This window comes from Malurus melanocephalus, unplaced genomic scaffold (genome assembly GCF_030028575.1).
Source record: "Malurus melanocephalus ecotype Western Australia unplaced genomic scaffold, MMel_1.1 scaffold_11, whole genome shotgun sequence".
NCBI lineage: Eukaryota > Metazoa > Chordata > Aves > Passeriformes > Maluridae > Malurus > Malurus melanocephalus.
In genome coordinates, this window is record NW_026623243.1 from 4,880,619 (window position 1) to 4,898,895 (window position 18,277).

The window sequence follows — 18,277 nt, forward strand, 5'->3', positions numbered from 1 at the left end:
TTGTTCCTCTACCATTTTTTCCAAACTTCTGCTCTCTTTTGGGAATTACCTTTTCAKGCTTCCATTAATTTGATATGGGCAACAAGATTCTAACTTGCTTGGTGTGGGTAATCAGTGAAAATTTTAATTGTAGCTTAACAACAAACTGGTACTGTTAAAAGTTGATACTTTGCCTGATAAATACTGTTTTCAGTGCAGTGAGAGACCTGTGGAAAAGTATCAGTCTGATCATCTTTGCCTTACTTCTTTTTCTTATTAGTTAGTATTTATTTATTTTCAAAATGGTTGTGTTACATGCTATAATGACAAGGCARTAAATTTTCCATATAAATTGAAGTTGAGCTGAAGATTAGAAATGGCAATAACCCTGCATTTAAGATGGATAGCAGACTTCATTGTTTGAGACTTCTCTTTTGAGAACTTGAAAAAAGTTACGTTCTGCCTGTTGAGATAAAACTTTTTTTCTGAAGAAACTTAAGAAGAGAGGGGAAAAGAAAAAAAATAAACACTAATGAAAGCATTTTAGTTTGATCTTTAGGACTTTTGGGGGGAGTGGAAGGGTTTACCATTCAGTGGTGTTGGTGAGGCAATCTGTGTAGGCTGTTCACTGACATTAGGTTTCACTCCATGACTATAGAGAAAGCTCATTTGATCTAACAAAATAATGAGCTTTTGGAAAGYTGCAAGCAGGATAAGTTACGTCTCATGGATTTTATTTGACCTTCTTGGTTATATCTACTGATTCAATAAAATGCAAGTTCCTTAAAGCAAATGGAGATCTTTAATTTCACTTACTCTAGCAGCTACAGGACATTGGGTGTTTAATGATTTATGGTAAAAAATAGTTTTGTAATGTTATAATAGAAACCAAATTCTGTAGTATATCTGTTTTTTTTTTTTCTTTTTGCACATCAGCGCTACTACCATAAAGCACTTAGATTTTATTGCCTGGGTTTTTCTGGCAAGTTACAAGGTCACTTGCAAACTGCTTCATCTATGACTAGACATGAGTGTGTTTTGCTTAAAATAAACATTGAGGTTTTCCTTTCTTAAAATAGTGCTTGTTTCTTATAACTTCTGGAACATGAACTGTATAAACTGSAGTCTCATGGATTGTGTAAGCTCTTGTCATTTGGGGCTTGATGGTCAAGAAAATTACTCCTACTGATAAGCTTGCATGTTCTTTGTTTTTCATACTTCCACAAGCAGGAGAGGAATATATCTGAGAAGTTCTACATTCTTCTGCGCTTTAGTATTCCTTCTTTGTCAAAAATATTTTGGGGTTTTTCCCCATTTACTCTGGTTTAATCCCAGCCCCAGCTGACATCCAAGTACCACCCAGCCACTCCCTCACTTCGCTGCTCCTCCCTTCCCTCAGTGGAATGAGGATGAGAATCAGAAGAAGGTAAAACACGTGGGCTGAGATRAGAAGTTTAATAATTGAGACAAAGTAAAATATAATAGTAATAATAATAGGAAAAAGAGGAATAAAACCCAAGAGAAACAAGTGATGCACAATAGTGTTGCTTAGCACCCACTGAGCAATGCCCAGCTCTGTCCCCCAGCAGTGATCAGCCCCTCCCAGCCAACTCCCATCAGTTGATCTATGGGGTATGGGACTCCATGATGCGGAATATCCTTTTGGCCAGTTTGGATCAGCAATCCTGGCCATGCTCCCTCCCAGCTTCTTGTGCCACTGCTCAGTGTTAGAGCACGAGACCCTGGAAAGTCCTTGACTTACTATGAGCACCGCTCATCAACTCAAATGTCAGTGAGTTTTCAGCATTATTCTTATACTAAATCAAAATACAATACTGTACCAGCTAGTTGGAACAAAATTTACYGTGTGCCAGCAGAAATCAGGACACCACCATTAGTAATCATTCTGCAGATTGATAAAACATTTTTTACAGTAATCTTAAGTGAATTAAATGAGTCATTAAACGCACAGGTTATAATAAAACTAAAATAAGGCTGGACTGCCACTGCAGAGAGCTTTCTCCATTGCTGTAGTTGCTTGTTTCTGTTGTATCCCTTGTTTCTTAACATCAGCTACCAGGTGATCATGTGGTTGCTTTGTTCAATGCATTGCTGTAAACGAGCTACTTACCATGACCACATRTTTCTTGGTGCTGACATGGTGACAATGAGTAGACTCTATTGCCAGGGACTGAGAGTACCAAAATGTCCATTTGTGAAGGCCTTTTGTCCTGGGTGTGCATATACGTACAAAACTAGTGTACACAAAGATAAGTAACCAAGTTACGTTTCACTTCTATAGGGTTAAATGTTTTACATATGCTCTTACAATACACTTCCACAGTCCATTGGGAACCTGAACTGTGCTCTTGTTCTGGCAGCAGTCATGACTTGGTCTRTGTTTCTGTTTAAAACTCAGTCTGTGATCTGACTTGTTTCTACCGATAGCTGGTTCACATTAGCTAGATACCTGAGCGATAACTTGAGTAATGTGTCTCTTGCTTGTGGCAGGATGAAAACAAAATACACCTCACTTGAAAGGTAAGTGAGGACAGGCTATTGAAGAGGAAAAAACAGCTTTTTGCRGGGACCTAAGAGTTGTCCTTTGCAGAATGTTGTTTTCAGCTTTTAATTTCAAATGCCATGCAAAATGTACTGTAATAGCTTAAATTCCCCTACACACTTTCTTGTAAAGCATACTCTGTTTCAGCACTGTCTGARACCTAACTTCTTAATCTGCAAATATTTTTACCAGTTTGCTGAGAGTGAGAACAAGATTAGGCAATAGCACTGATCAGTAGTTTGGTGTTTAACACTTTGGAAAATGCTACCTCTATGGATATTTTTCATCTGTAGGAAATCAAAGACAARCATAGGAAACATGACAAAACAGACATTCTTGAACGAATATTTACTAAATGACAATGAAAGAKAATGTTTCTATGTAAACTTTTTGAAACATTGAGTAAATTCTCATTTTTTTCTCTTAAAAATCTAAGAGATTTTGATAATTGATAATCCAAATGGGAGGTCTCCTGGTGTGGAGGGGAAAACCTCTTCAGTTATGGTGTGGAAATGCTTGAAAAGTTACTAATTGTACAAAGTAACTTGCTAAGCTCAAGTTCCTTAGGTGTCAGCCTTCTTTGCAGAGGTCTTCATAACAACCAGACTGGAAGACTTAATAAAGGGAGTTTTGCCATGATTTTTTTATGCTACAATGCTGTGTGGAGGGGCGCGTGAAGTTACATAACCTAATTTGACTGTGTGTGAATGTACAATGATCATGATGGCCTTCAAGTCTTTGGCAGTGGTAGGATGGCTGGGATGGGTAGCTCTTTCTTGTGTTGTGAGCGGTGTGCTCAGAACTGAAATTTGTGTTAAAATTTTGTTCTCTTTGTCRCTTACAGTTTGCAGTGGCTGACTGCAGGCTGGTACCATTGCCTTTAGTGAGTGCGTTTCTGATGGTTTTCTAGAGTCTCTGCTGGATTCTTTCCTTGTTAGTCCTAATGTCCACACCCCCACAGACAATTCCACACACCCTGGAAAGTCTTCAGAATGCTGTCTTGAAACTCTTCATTTGTCTCTTTAACAAAGTATAAAAATGGCTTAATAAGGACTATACCATATGTATAGCAAATCCAGAGCAGTATTGGCAACAGCCCATCAAATAAGTAGCATGTAATATAAAAGCCTTATTAATGTTTTCATTGCTGTTATGAAATTAAAATATKATACTCTTCGATGGATATAAACTTTTTAAGGGAAGGCTAATGAAAAATAGTAACATGCATGTTATTGATTATTGGTGAGAGAAAACAGTCATCATCATGTCAGTCAGTCTGAATTTACTAAAATGGAAAGACTACCAGGAAGAACTAGATAGTGTAACRAAGAATCCAGTCTTCCAGTGTTTGAAAAGTGTTTTAATGATTATAGCTTCGCATTCAAATGAGTCTTTTGTTGCCTTGGTAATCTGCCTGAATTGTAACATTTTATTTTCTTGGATTTTTTCTACTTAGCTTTTGCAGCCTGATAGTTTTAATAGTTGGAAACATTACATGCAAAGACTGATTTGACACTCCATTTGGCATTTTTTATATTATAATCTCTGCTTTGATTGTTTTTTTGTACCTTACCTTARTGTTCCTCCTGTCTTTAAATCTGAATGTAAAATAGAAACAGGAACTTCCTGTTTATAATACTTTTTTGAAATTAAATGTTTTGTTAATATTCTCGTTCTTTTTCACGACACTAAAATACTTGAACAAAACAATAATGATACATTGTGTGGATACAAAAAGTTGTTAATGAAAATGGTGTGATGTCCAGTTTGATGCAGTTTATTTTTTGTTATGCCGCAGGTCTGTCAAATGGTTTTGGAGATGAAAGCAAAGAGAGGGCATTAGATGATACTCCAGGAAGAAAAGTTGAACCTCGTCGCCGCTGTGCATCAGAATCTAGTATTTCATCTAGTAACAGTCTTTTGTGTAACTCAAGGTAAAACTGTAAATATGAAATAACGATTTGAGACTGGATATATTAGTTTTCTATAGTGCTTGTGTCCCACATTGGAGGATTGCATAAATTTGGAAAAAAGTTTCCATTTCAATTTTCTCAGTTATGTCAGATCTGAGATACATTCAGTTGCTGCGATTCTTGTGTTGAATTCAGGTTATTTCAGATCCAGGCAGTTACATTTTTGAACTGACTATGCTTCTCTTGCTCTGTAAAGATACAGATTATGTTTGTGCATAAAGTATCTTGGTTTAATTACCTTCCTGATCAGGAGCACTAAAAATGTGTGTTTATTTTTGTGAGCGCAAGAGAGAAGCAGTTTACAAAACATAGTCTTGTACACAAAAAAGGGAGTTCAATATCTTTGGAACTGTAGGTTGTCAGTCTGTGGATTACTGGCTGTGGATTACTATAGTGGTGATAGCAATTGTGTACAGAATGGACACCTCTGCCACCATTGATAAACGTCTCCATCCCCAGTGGTGTATCTTCTGAAAGAACACTAATCTCTGGGTAAAAGGAAGCTGTTTCCAGTCCTGGGCTATGAGGATGGGGCATAGAGGAGAGTATAGGGTGAATCACTTAGACAAAAAAAGGGGACTTTTTATTCATGTGTAGGTTAAGGGAATGGTATTAATGCTGTCATGTCAAACAGGCTGTCAGAAATAAAGAAAATTTAATACTGCATCTATTTTAAATGTGAGATTCTAGATCAAACTGTCAGTATAATTATTGTTCATTATTATATGATTTCTGGAAGAAAACTCAGGTGTGTAGAGAACAWTTTCCCCATTTTGAGGATAGACATTTTGCAATTGAATGACTAGAATTTGTAGTGAAAAATTAAAGAGATAATGGTTGTGTTTTCTATGTAATGGAGTTGTTGGAACAGTTCCACTGTTGCTGATAACCAGGCAATTCTGTGCATGAAAATAATCAGGGGTTATTTTACAATGGTTTACATAGTTGTTTGTAYTTGTTACACAAAGTATTTTTAGAACTTGCTCCACTGATTTTACTTCGTACTGATGAAATTTAAATTCTTGTTCAAAATTTTGATTTATAGTAAACAATGTTAATTATCAAGTAATGGTTTTAATATTTTTGTAGTTTCAGTCTACCGAAGTGTGGTAAAGGTAAACCTGCCCTGATACGGAGACACACACTGGAAGATCGAAGTGAATTGATATCATGCATTGAAAATGGAAACTATGCCAAAGCAGCAAGAATTGCAGCTGGTAAGTACAAATAATTATATTCTTAATAGTRTTGTATAACTATAACTTTGTCCATTTATTTGACAGATTGTAACATCCTTATTTTCACTCGTAAATACATTAASCATTCTGAAAGTGTTGTTGATGCACCCTTCCAGAAACTACTGGATTCTGCTTTTGACTCTTYAAAGATTTAAAAAAATAGTATCTGACTGCTTTTGATTCATTTTCTCTCCTAGCTTGAGGAAATAAAGAGGTTTTGAAAGAAAAAGAGAAGATGCATTTTCTTTTACACATCTTGTAAAAGAAAATTAGTAATCATGTGCTAGATTAGTAACCCCTTACTACCATGTGGAATAAGTTCTGACTMGGAAGAATTCTGAGACTCTTACTTGTTTAGACACCTGAGAAGTCTCTGAGTCTGGCTGCATGCATCCTGTCAGTTAGTGTGTGATTTTCTATTCACCATTAAAATACCATTTTCTTTGCAGCTGAGAATAGTGTASGTTTCTTTCTTGTTAGCTGCCCTGAAGAAGAGGACTTGTACTGTATCAGATACAGTTCTACATACATATTTTTTGAAACAATCTGAATGAAGGATGCTTTAACTGAAACCCTCATGGCTCTAACTGGCATGTGAATACTTGACAGACTGTTCCTAGCAGAGCAGAGAAATAGAACTTACTATGCAGAATGATTGAACTAAKTTTTTTATGTGATTACTTTAACATCCTTTTCTTGCTATTTCTACTTCTAAAAGTCTTAAACCACTTTCTTTTCCTTAGTCCATTTTTGGAACGTTCATTTAGAATATATATCTGCAYGCCACCTTTCACTGTAAATAAGCAATGCCCATTTGAAATGGGAGCAGATTGAGAAGAATTGAGGAGTTAAGTTGTATTTTGGCAAGTAGAGAGCTACTTCTATYAAGTATTGCCTTACTGCTGAGAGAAAGTGCAGCTGCAGCCCCTGAACAGTTGGTATCACGTTTCTCCATGCAAGTAGTGTTGCCTCACCTTTACAGCATATGAACTTGGATAACCTTTTCCCATTTGATCACAGCTCCCAGTTCCATTGTGAGGCTATAACTCACTGTCTTCTGACCAGTCTCTGGACTGTATCTAAGGGGCCAGTTGTGGTTTTGGTTGACTAAAAGACTTAAACCTGTCTCAGGCTTCAATCTGTTGGTGAGCAACAGAGAAGAAAATTAAGGATTGTGGTAGAAGTACACAGTAAAATAAACTCAGTTGTTTATTACCCTGCTTTTTGTGAAGAAATTAAACACCAGTGCTGCTGCCTAGTGATGGTTTTGCAGTTGACTGCATGAAAGGGCAGGACAGAGAGRCCAAGAGAACTTGTTAAAAATAAATAGAAATCAAAATGCAGGATAGAATTCAGGCATAAGAACAGAAAGATGTACCAGACAAGTACTGTTAAGTTATCAGGTGCTGATCTCTATATGGGTACCTAGGTATCCAACACTTGGAAACATATACCATGCAACTTGCATCCTCAAAATCCTTGATGGGATTGGCATCACAGTTGTAAAAAGAACTGTTATTTGAAGTGCCATGATTTTATGTTTTCTTCTGGGCTTTTTCAAAGGGAAAGGATTATTGGAATTCTTCCTAAGAACTATAGTGTTCTAAGATACGCTGTTTCTAGACATGTTAAAACCCTTGTTCTTTATCTGTAGGTTTTGAATAAAGTACTAGTATCATGTAAAGAGCTTTTATGAACACAGCCTGTTTTTTATTGGTATATTAGTGAAAGTTAGTATTACTGTTTGGATTCTGAGGATCATGACCTAATGGTTAGGAAACAAATAACAGCAGAAAACTTGCCTGAGGTTTCGTTATGGAACATTTTAATTTTACTTTTCTTTCTTCTTAGAAGTTGGGCATAGCAGTATGTGGATTTCAACTGATGCTGCAACATCTGTTCTTGAGCCTYTAAAAGTAGTATGGGCCAAATGCAGTGGATATCCTTCTTACCCAGCTCTGGTAAGTACCCAGCTTCCCAGAAGTACAGTAGTGATACTGTTTCTGGTCTGAAAACACCATGCACAAACTTAAGGTAACTGGTAATTTCATGCATTGAGTTTGTAAAGTTACAGCAATATCAGATTTTAGGTCAATAATCTCTGCTACCCTGCCCATCCTTTGAAACGTGCAGTACTCCTGTGTCATGGTTTAACCCCAGAGAGCAGCGAAGCCTCCTGCAGCCGCACACACACTCCCCCTGGGATGGGAGAGAGTCGGAGCAGTGCAAGTGACAAAACTTGTGGGTTGAGATAAAGACAGTTTAATAGGGAAAGCAAAAGGTGTGCACACAAGTAAAGCAAAACAAGGAATTSATTCACCAGTTCCTGTGGGCAGGCAGGTATTCAGCCATCCCCAGGAACACAGGACTCCATCACATCTGGCTTGGGAAGACAAAYACMATCACACTGAATGTCCCCACCTTCTTCCTTCTTTCCCCAGCTCCATATGCTGAGCATGATGCCATATGGAATTGAATATCCCTTTGGTCAGTTGGGGTCAGCTGCCCTGGTTGTGTCCCCWCCCAGCWCCTTGTGCACCCTCAGCCTCCTCACTGGTGGGGCAGTATGAGAAGYAGAAAAAGCCTTGACTCTGTCTGAGCACTTCTCAGCATTAACAAAAGCATCTCTATATTTTCAATGCAGTTTTCAGCACAAATCCAAAACATACCTGCATACCACCTCCTGTGAAGAAAAGTCCTCTGTCCCAGCTAAAACCAGCACACTTCTCTAGTAGTCTTTGTTTCTGCATTATGTAGTATTTCTGCTGCAAAATGAGTGTAAAGATACTCTTGATTCTGCAGCTCATTAGAAAAATAAAAAACCTGGTASTTGGAATAAATTGACTGATTTCAGCCAATTGTGAATGATGTACTGGAAACTTAAAGCTGTTGTTAATATAGGAGATATTTATGTGTGTGTTAATATAGGAGAAACAGACACAGTTCTACTTACATCAAAGCTTGCAGAGAAAATGTTGATAAGGTGTTTGACTTCCAGCCTTTGGTGGATACTGTTATGCAAGCAGTTCATGCACTGGCTTGATTTATACATGTTTCTGGACAATCTTGACTGAGGACAACAGGAAATCTAATCACACATTTCCTGTTTCCTTTGAGTCAGGTTAAAACCTCTGGAGGTGACATTCCGAGCACTCATCGGGTGGCTCAAAGCCCTTTGGTCAGGTGCTGAAAATTTGATTGTCTCTGGAAAGGTGTTAACACCAGATTTAAGCTGATAAAGACCAAAGGGTTCTTTTTATGCATTCTCATTTATGTCAACCCTGGTGTTTCTGAGAATGGGATAAGTTGATTGAGAAGTTAAATCTCTGTCAAGAGAAAAAAATTCTTCTGATTTCAACAAGGTCCCCACAGTATTAGCTTTCTGTTCATTTAGATCCCAAAGTCAGTTTACTGTGGATTAAGATTGGTGCCAGTGTGGATGCTAGAAAAACAACAGGAGTTTGTAGACTAGGAGATGGGATGAACAGGCATGGAGTAAAAACTCTTTTCTGGGTGGAAGCTGAGCACTTCATAATGCTGTGGTTTGCCTAAAAAAGTAATGTTACTAGCATATTCCCTCTCTCCCTCAAGTTTTGTTCAGAAAGAATTTGTGAGTTTAACTGCATGTTTTGCTGAAGATTGTGTCTTTGAATTGATATTTGAAAGTGATAGCTTTGGGGTTTTTTTTATATTTTTACTCCAGAGTTTGAGTATGGATCATGTATTTTACAGAAATGCTTACTCCTTAACATAGGTTGTTTCATTATGGTATATGAATTTCAAACCCCAAAATTTGAGGCCAGTTACAGCTTTTGGAAATCCTGGTCTGACTTTTTCATTCTGAAACTTGCTTGTCAGTCTCAAAGTTKTACTAAGTGAATTCAGATGGGACTTTTAAGAAAAACTGATATGGGTGAAAAATACTTTTTTTCAATRTTTTCAGTCAAATCTGCCACAAGGTCTCTGCTATACCTGTTCAGCTTATGTCCAAAAGTTGTGTGTAACACAAAGTCAGTTTATATCCAGTGGTGGTTTAATTTATTATTATTTTCTTGTTAACTTGACATAATTTATTTTAAGAAGGTATTACAAGTTATTTTAAATATGACAAACTGTCCTTTCTTSTCTCTTGCAGATTATTGACCCTAAGATGCCTCGTGTTGCTGGCCATCACAATGGTGTTACTATTCCAGTGCCACCTCTAGATGTACTGAAAATTGGTGAACAAATGCAGACCAAATCAGATGAGAAACTATTCTTAGTACTATTTTTTGACAACAAAAGAAGTTGGTATGTTATTGAAATGTATTGTTTGATGCATTGATTTAAAATTTAAGAACCTGTACCTTTGGTCTACAGGAAAATTGAAACATTATTTTCCATGGATATCATTCCTATGGAGATATRAACCGTAAGATTAAAATTTCATATTTGAGTCTGGTTTTGATCCAAGGCATGTATCATACTGATTGGTATTTTTTAATGGTCAGTTTGGAAGAAAATAATATAAGTCATTAAACATTAAACAGTCTTTTTTATTTACAAAAAATAAATTCATTTATTTACCTGATAAAATGTATTGACCTGATAAAATTGCTTCATTGCTTCACAGTTTTTTTAAAGTACTAGTATAACATTTATCTCTGTCATCCTTCATCATTGCTTTCTGAAGTACAACACTTTGTACACACCCCCAGTCTGCTCAATTGCATTTTCTTTGAATTTTTAACCTCCCTTTATTTGAATGCTTTATTAACACTTTCGTTTGAAGTTCTTAACCTTTTCTAAATCTTTTTTTTTCATGAAACCTCCCTTTTTTTCTTGTATTTTGGTATCAGCAATATGCTGTGTAGAGCCTGAAGGGGGATAGTTCTCACAACAAARCATTCATTTCCCTCCCCCATTGTCTTTGGTTTTAGGGTTGTTGAGGTTTTTTTGGGAGAGTAGGGGGAGGTACACTAGGGTTTTTTGTGTTCTYTAGCGTGTTTTGGGTTTTGGTGGGTTTTTTCCTAGACATGGAAGCTTCTCATCTATGTTTCATTCAACATATATCTTCCTTTCCTGTGTTCCGTGTATCCCTCTCCTCTCCTGGTTTCAATACAGGTCAAGCTAACTGTAAATCTGTCCATATCTCAGTTTTTCTCTTGAATTTGCTTACTTTTAGAACCAGTTTCCTCTTTAGATGGCTGATACCTAGTGATGTCTAGTGTTGCTGCCATTCTGACTCTCTGTGCCAGTACACTATCACTTAAATAAGTTCCTGCATGAAATTTGTAACTGATGTTTGCTTTTCTGTCCCTTAGATATTTTGGCATAATTTCTCTGTTCTTAATTATTTCGTTAATCAATTGGTGCTTCTTTATAWTTATCTATATTCAGTTGCATAGATACCATAAGATCGTGCATTCTATTGCCTTTGTTTGCAGAGAGCATCTGCATTTAAACTTACTCAGCATTCTGTTTCTTATTTATTTCTCTTAMTGGTATCACAAGTGTAATGCATGTTCTCCGTGGCCACTTTCTTAATAATTCCYGTGAGTGCTTCTTGATCTGCAGAGTCCTCTTCAGCTTAAACTTTTCTGATTAGTCTATGTGCAGGTGGTCCTAAATCTTGCAAACACTGTGCAAAGTTTTCTCTGATGGATACTCTGCATAGGTGAACAGGAAAAGACTCAATACTTTTTCCAGCCCTTTCCTCCCCTCCACCCTGACCCCACCAACTTGTTTTGGTAATGATTCTTTTATTGAGATTATTTTGGCACTCATAATTATGCCTCTGTTGTGTCTCTTTTAGTCTTGAACCTCTGTCAGTGATTTTCATTCATTTGCAGGGTGTGTGTCACCTTCAGTCTGTGATACCAGTGTCTGTCACCTATGGATTTTTGTATTTGTTTCTTATTCCTCACTGCTTACATCTGGAGGACTTGGAAAGCTTTCTTTTAAAAACATCTTCTTCAAGCTTCCTCTCATCTGTATTTAAACTCATAATGATTAGACTGTTGCTTTTCATGCTGTTACCATKCAGTTGTCTGTGTCCTTGTACTGACACTTCACATTTTCAGTGTGTGTGCTCAGTACAATGGGGCTGTAGTTTAGACTGCTTTAAGAAAATTAAAATATTTCAGTAACCAATTGTACTTTGCAAAACAAAACTTTTTCAGACTTGACTTTTCTGATTTCCTATTGGATTGGCTCCAAATGGCCTCCCAAACTAATGTTTTTAAACAGAAGGAGGCCTTCTGCCTTTTGTAGGATTGGGATTGCAGACTACAGTAACATACCTTAATAGATATTCATTAATTTACCTAATTTTTGTTTTCCTTAATGTCTGTAGAAAACAGGATTACAATCAACATTTATTAAAATTAAATAAATTTRATTTATGCTTTTAAAGTAAATMCTTAGAATGCWTTTCCTTTAACTGGAATAATGGAATGTAGAGCTTTTTCCATCATCACTCCTGTGTGSCTTGAATTTGAAGGTATCTATGGAGCTTAAAACAGTAAAGTACCCTGAATTTGGAGCTAGTGGGATTTCATACTGCGGGGTAAAAGCACACTAAGCAGAATTTCCTTGCCAGTTTAGCTTTCCCCATAAAAAACAAATCAAGATGCCTTAAGTGTAAGGCAAAAATGCATCATATAAAAACTCATTGTAATAGTGGAGAATGCAGAGAAGCAATATTGTGTCAGGTGAATGACAAGCCAGGTCCATTGTTAGTTGCTGCTGCCTATTCTTCCACTGCAKCAGTATTTCAGGCTAATTCTTTTCTGTTGATACTTAATCTCTAAGTATTARGAGACATATCATTGAATTTGAATGTATTTTCTATTTCGTAGATGAGATTGTCTAAATATTTTATGTTCTTTAAATATTTGAGGGAAGTAAGCCTGTTGTAAAAGGTGTTTTGTTTAAGATGGGAAAGCTGTTCTGAGATATGAGAAATATGGGATAGGAGCCCTGACRTTTCTGGACAAACTTCTTGATTTTATTCTCTACTTAACAGATTTATTTTTCACCCTATTCTTACAGGCAGTGGCTTCCCAAATCCAAAATGGTTCCCCTTGGGATAGATGAGACCATAGACAAGTTAAAAATGATGGAAGGACGTAACTCAAGCATACGAAAAGCAGTAAGAATTGCTTTTGATCGTGCTATGAATCACCTGAGTCGAGTCCATGGAGAACCAGTCAGTGACTTCAGTGATATTGACTAACAGAGATTCTCTAGCAAGGCATGAAAAATACCAGAGACTTGAACTCTACTAATGAACCTCTTTCTCTAAAAGAATGTATTGAAGATACAACCCCTTAATTGTTGATTCAGTGGCTGAGTTCTGCAAACTTGAAATAGTAGAGCAATTCTTCTAAATCACCATTGCCATATTGATTAATTATTTTATTGTGTTGTAGATTGGAGGATTTTCCACTAAACCTGTTAAAATGTCTTGTTCATAGTGTTCATAATTGTACATAAATGTATATTCAACACTTAACTTATTCTGATTTTAGAAGTAGCTCCTTAATTCCTTTTATAATTTTGCTGGGGAGGGAGTTGGTTTTTGTTTCTTTCCATGCTTTTTACTTTTTTTTTCTTCTTTCTTGAGTTTAAGTTACCTAAGCACCATCTTCCAGCTTAAGGTGTTTAGTGGATCTTAAAGCTTAATATCAAAATGGCATCAAATATATGTTTGCCTAAATCATATACAGTATGGTGCTGCTTGTATCATTTCTTCCTTGGTCTGTAGCTTCTGAAAAAGACTTCTGAATGTTTGTGTAAATTGTTGCTCTTTGCACAAAGTACCACATATTTAAGATTGATGTAAATTTACAATTACAAATATGTATTTTAAGAAAGGAAATTGCATTATTTTGGAGGGTACTTTGTGAGAAAGACATCAATAAAAATTATACTATGTACATCACTTGCAAATCACCAAAAACACTCCATTGTTGCCCAAAATRACTTAAGGTTGTTTTTGTTTTAAACAAACCTGGCTTAAAGCCTGCAAGCACATTGTTTCTTTCAAAACCATATCCCATTTATCTCCCATTGGTTTAATTTTGTTGATAAGTGTGCCTCCCTGTGTTTTATTTATTGTAGAAAATGTATTAATTTGCTTTATAATGAAAARTAAAATTGACAAATATATTGATATGCATTTTTATACAGGCACATGAGAAGACAACTTGCTTTGGGAAAAAAATGTATTGGAAATTGTATAAAAAAAACTCGATGGTTTGTGTGTAATTCGGTTTTTTGGTAACTTGTAATCTTTTGTTTCCAATGAGGGGATTTATGTAACTTTTAATTTAGAACACTTTGGTAGCAATAGAAACTTTGGATACATTTTTGTATGGTACATGTGATGTATATAGAATTAGTACTTTATTTTTATTTTTAAGAAGTAAAGCATTATGTTTGGGCAGGGGTAAGAAGGAGGGTGGGTTTCCAGAACTGCATTTTTATATTAAAAAGAAAAAAAAATAAAGTCAAGATATTGATTGTTGTAGCTACTTTATTCCTACCTTCACTGAGATACYGAATTTGTAACAATGAAAATGGCAAGGTATGTTTGCAATGTGATTTATAATGGCTCCATTATTTATAAATGCACTGTGTTTGAACTCTTTTGCAGTGATATCGTAAATACTGTACCAAGTTATATATGAAACACCAAATAATGCATATGAATGCACGAAGTATTTATGCCCAGCTTTTTTATAAAGGATTAGCAAATACAGCAAAACCAATACTTTTTAAATCTTTTTTTTTAAACTTCATTGAATAGCATACTTCATTGTTAAACCTGCTTGAATCTTTATTTTAAAGGGACAATTACTTTTTAAATAGTTTTTAATGTTTTTATTCTCTATTGTTTGTAATACCCCCATAGAAGCTTGAAATAAAATTTCTTTCTCAACTGTAAATTTTGTCCTGAATTTAGCCCCTGAGATTTTGCTGCAGTGCCCCATTTCTTACTCCATCACTGAGCTGTTCCAGAGGCACTAGGCCAAGAAGCTGGTTTATTGTTCTCCTGTGGCACCTGGCATTGTTCTTACTGAGCCCTTTGCACAGGAGCTATTCCAGTTAGCTGAGTCCAGTTGCCTKTGATGGACTCTGGTAATTAGGGATGAGTTGGATAAATTTCACAAATGATCAGGCAAATAGTTTTCTCGGTCTTGGCAGCAAAGACAGCTTTAGGGAGAATGGCAGCTACTCTGGAAGGATCAGCATTGAAGTGTGCTGCTCTCATGGCCACAACAGCCATATCAGTTAGAAAAGYAAAGTGAAAATCTAGTTGTTTGCATTAAACTGTGTAATAACTTCAAGGATCTGCCATATAACCATGCTCTTTTTGAAAGGCAATGGAGCTCAATTTGGGCATTGTTGGCACAGTTGAACCACKTGTCATTGGTTAGGACTCTTTGTTAAAGGCTTTCAAAAAAGAATACCCTGCATCAGATTTTATTTCAGGCTGGTTCCACAAAATATGCTCAGATTTTGTGTGTGTAAATCTAGATAATGATTCACAGCCTCATTTTGGTGCACAGGGAAATGGGCTTTTTTTCTGTTTTGGACCTTGGAAAACTGAAATGCAGTCACAACAGAAGTTGGAAGGCGAYAGTACTTGCATGATAAGAATCTTGATACCTGTGAAATAYRAAGTGCCATTAAAAAGAGAAGTATATATACAATTGCAGGATGATTCATTAGAAGGCTTCCTGCATTCTCAGTTGTTTCTCTCACTAGCAACATAGGAGGGGGGGAGGAGGAAATGAGCTGATATTTTGTAAACAAAAGCAGTGCATTAATTTAATTATTTCGGATTTTTTTTTAATCTCCAGTGAAAGCTTTGGTTTTAATTCTGCCCAGACTTCCAAGCCTTATTTTACAGCTTTTCTGTTCAGAGATGCTTTCATCAGTTCTCAGAGTAGGAAAATGTGCTGCCTTCATCTTACAGAGGACTGTATGCACTTAAGGGAATTTTCAGCTGGAGAACTACTGATTAAAGGAAGCCTATTAAGTATCCTGACAAAGCACAATGCATTTTCTTTTGATGAAGCTGGCATGAAAGGCTAGTTTATTTTGGTTCTGAATATGTGATGGAAACTGCCCCAGAAATACTTCCCAGATCCTGTAAGAGGAGGTTGCAGCAGTGGCTGCTGCTGTTCCYGTACTCTCTTGTGACCAAGTCCAGTATCATTCAGCTGTTCTTGAGATGGGGTAAAAGTCTAAAATAATTTCTCAGACTTGTCATACTTTGATGTGACTTGGGTATTTTTAAGGGATTTCTTAATCCTTTCTTAATTCTCTTACCTACTTAGGAGAGAGAATCTTAGCTCCAAAGCTGTTTTATTTTCAAATTCTAGAGCCCAACCAGATACTGTAGTCAGATGAAYGTATGCATATCAGAATGTGTTTCACTCCATTCTAGACTAGGTTCTTCTATGATGGTAATAATAACAACTTRGAGTGGAAATTAGGATTCTAGTGGAGAGAAAATAAATAATACCATGTTCAGTCTTGCCAACTGCTTGGGGAATGTTACATTTGTAAATACATGGTGTAAGTTTACATATTCACTTCTCAGTTCTGGTGTGATAATTTCCTGTTAATAGAAGTGTGAGAGACACACACCATCGGTTGAAACAATGTGAAAATGTCTTTTCTTGTATCAGAATATGAGCAATTACGTTATAAATGTTTAGGGGGGAAGGATTGCTAGAGAATAATAGGCTTTTTAAAAAGTTTGTTACCAACCTTTGAGCAATGCTTGTTGTGATATTTTATCTTTTACACTAGAGGGAGCARTGCACACAGACCATCAACACCCACAAAATAAGCATTCTGTTCTTCCTTTGCAAAATGCTGCTATTAACACTGCTTGTTAACAGTCTTTTTTGCTTCTAGTATTTCTAGTCCATCAAAAGTAGCTTTCTCTGTTCTTGCTGCAAGTGAGATGGTTTGGGAAGCCTAATTTTAACTAGAGCTAGTGCAAAGGACAGATAGCTCTGGATTTTGTTGATCTCGTGTCTAATTGCAAGTGACAGACGAGTAACTTCTTAACACTTTTATTTTTAAATTTTTTTTATTTTTACTTTGTTGATTTGCTTTTCACAGTGGCAGGCGTTCTGTAGTGTTAGAAAACGACTCAGAGGTGGTTGCTGCTGGTAGCACAGTGCAAGTCAAACACATCAATTAACAGAAATACTCAAGTTTGGAGGTGGAGGTTCCAGATGAGACAATTGCTCTGTCCTGCAGCCTGGCAAGGAGAGGTTGTCTTGAGTAAGGGAATCAAATAAATTAATCTTAGACTTGTGATCATATGGGTAAAGGTTGTTGTCTATGTGAGAAAAAACTTTCTCACTCCCAGTATAAGCAACAAAAAATACAGAAGCGAAATGTAAATGGAGGATTACTGTCCATATACTGCTTAGCACCTTTGGGTTACCTTATTTAGATTTTTGTTTAACATAATTCATTTTTTATGATTTGCCTGTTTTATCAGCTCTTCCTTGAAAGATTTGTTTCCTCTAAAACTTTTAACGAAGAAAAAAAGTGAATTCAAGGTGATGGAAGTTTGAAAAATARTATTTTTGAATAGCATGAAATTCATAAGCTTGTTTTAAACTTTTAGGAGTTGATATTTGATACAGAGGGGCTGTAAATTTATTTTGACCTGGTTACATTTTCAACGTTTGTCTCCTGTGCACAGAAACTGCTATCAAATCTCTGATGGCAGCTCTTCTTTAACGTTATTCACAATATTTTTCAATTGTTTCCATGTGTTTAACACTGCAGTGATTGCAGTCACCCCATTCTATTTTCTGCTTATACTACACGGAGAGAGGGGACAGAATAAGAATTTTATTTTTATGTTAATAATTTAAAATATTCTTTAATTTTTTTTAATTAATCCCCATGATATCACATATCTTCTCATCACAATGCTGTTCTGCTGCCTTGYGCTGCTCTGCTGCCTTTTTGTTTTCACAGTTCCTCCAAGCTCAGCTCATTTTTTGATCATCTCTTTTGAAGTCTTCACTGCAGCAAGCCAGTGAAGCAGTGTCAGCAAAGGGTGGGAGGTCTCAGCTTGCTGGGGTAATGTCTGGCCATACAGAGAGGTCTGGGGTAATGTCAATAGTTTCCCTGTCCAGTCTTTGCTTGCTGTTCTTTATACGAAGTTTTATGTATTGAGAGCTGCTTTTCTCATCTCACCTGTTAAGCTGCRTTTTTGGTCTTGTCTAAGCTGTCTGGAGCCATTCTCCACCACGAAGGGCTTCACTTTGTGAAATTTAGGGAGATGTAACTATTCTCTGTTCCGTTTCCCTGACAGCAGTCCCAAATAGGTTTGGCCTGAGCAGATGGGTTAAAAATGCTCACGTGCCTTCCTCTGGTCTGGTCGGTTACTGGGTCCTCCTTGCCCTATTTTCACATCCTCATTAAAAAAAAAAAAAAAAAAAAAAAAAAAAAAAAAAAAAAAAAAAAAAAAAAAAATAGAAAAAAATTAAATACATGGG

General features: G+C 36.3%; 1 protein-coding gene across 5 annotated transcripts in view; it reads left to right on the forward strand.

Annotated features, from left to right (window-relative positions):
* BRD1 (bromodomain containing 1) overlaps positions 1 to 14,684 on the forward strand; it is a 58,123-nt gene extending 43,439 nt beyond the window's left edge. For 2 of the 5 annotated variants that reach the window (XM_057379031.1, XM_057379006.1), the window contains exons 9-13: positions 4,341 to 4,476; positions 5,605 to 5,732; positions 7,605 to 7,714; positions 9,889 to 10,043; positions 12,786 to 14,683. In XM_057379031.1, the coding sequence (XP_057235014.1) occupies positions 4,341 to 4,476; positions 5,605 to 5,732; positions 7,605 to 7,714; positions 9,889 to 10,043; positions 12,786 to 12,969 (713 nt within the window). In that variant the 3' untranslated portion in view covers positions 12,970 to 14,683. Of the gene's footprint in view, positions 1 to 4,340; positions 4,477 to 5,604; positions 5,733 to 7,604; positions 7,715 to 9,888; positions 10,044 to 12,785 lie in introns of all 5 variants that reach the window. The other 3 variants (XM_057379023.1, XM_057379040.1, XM_057379014.1) reach the window with 2 other exon arrangements.
* The last annotated feature ends 3,593 nt before the right edge of the window (positions 14,685 to 18,277 follow it).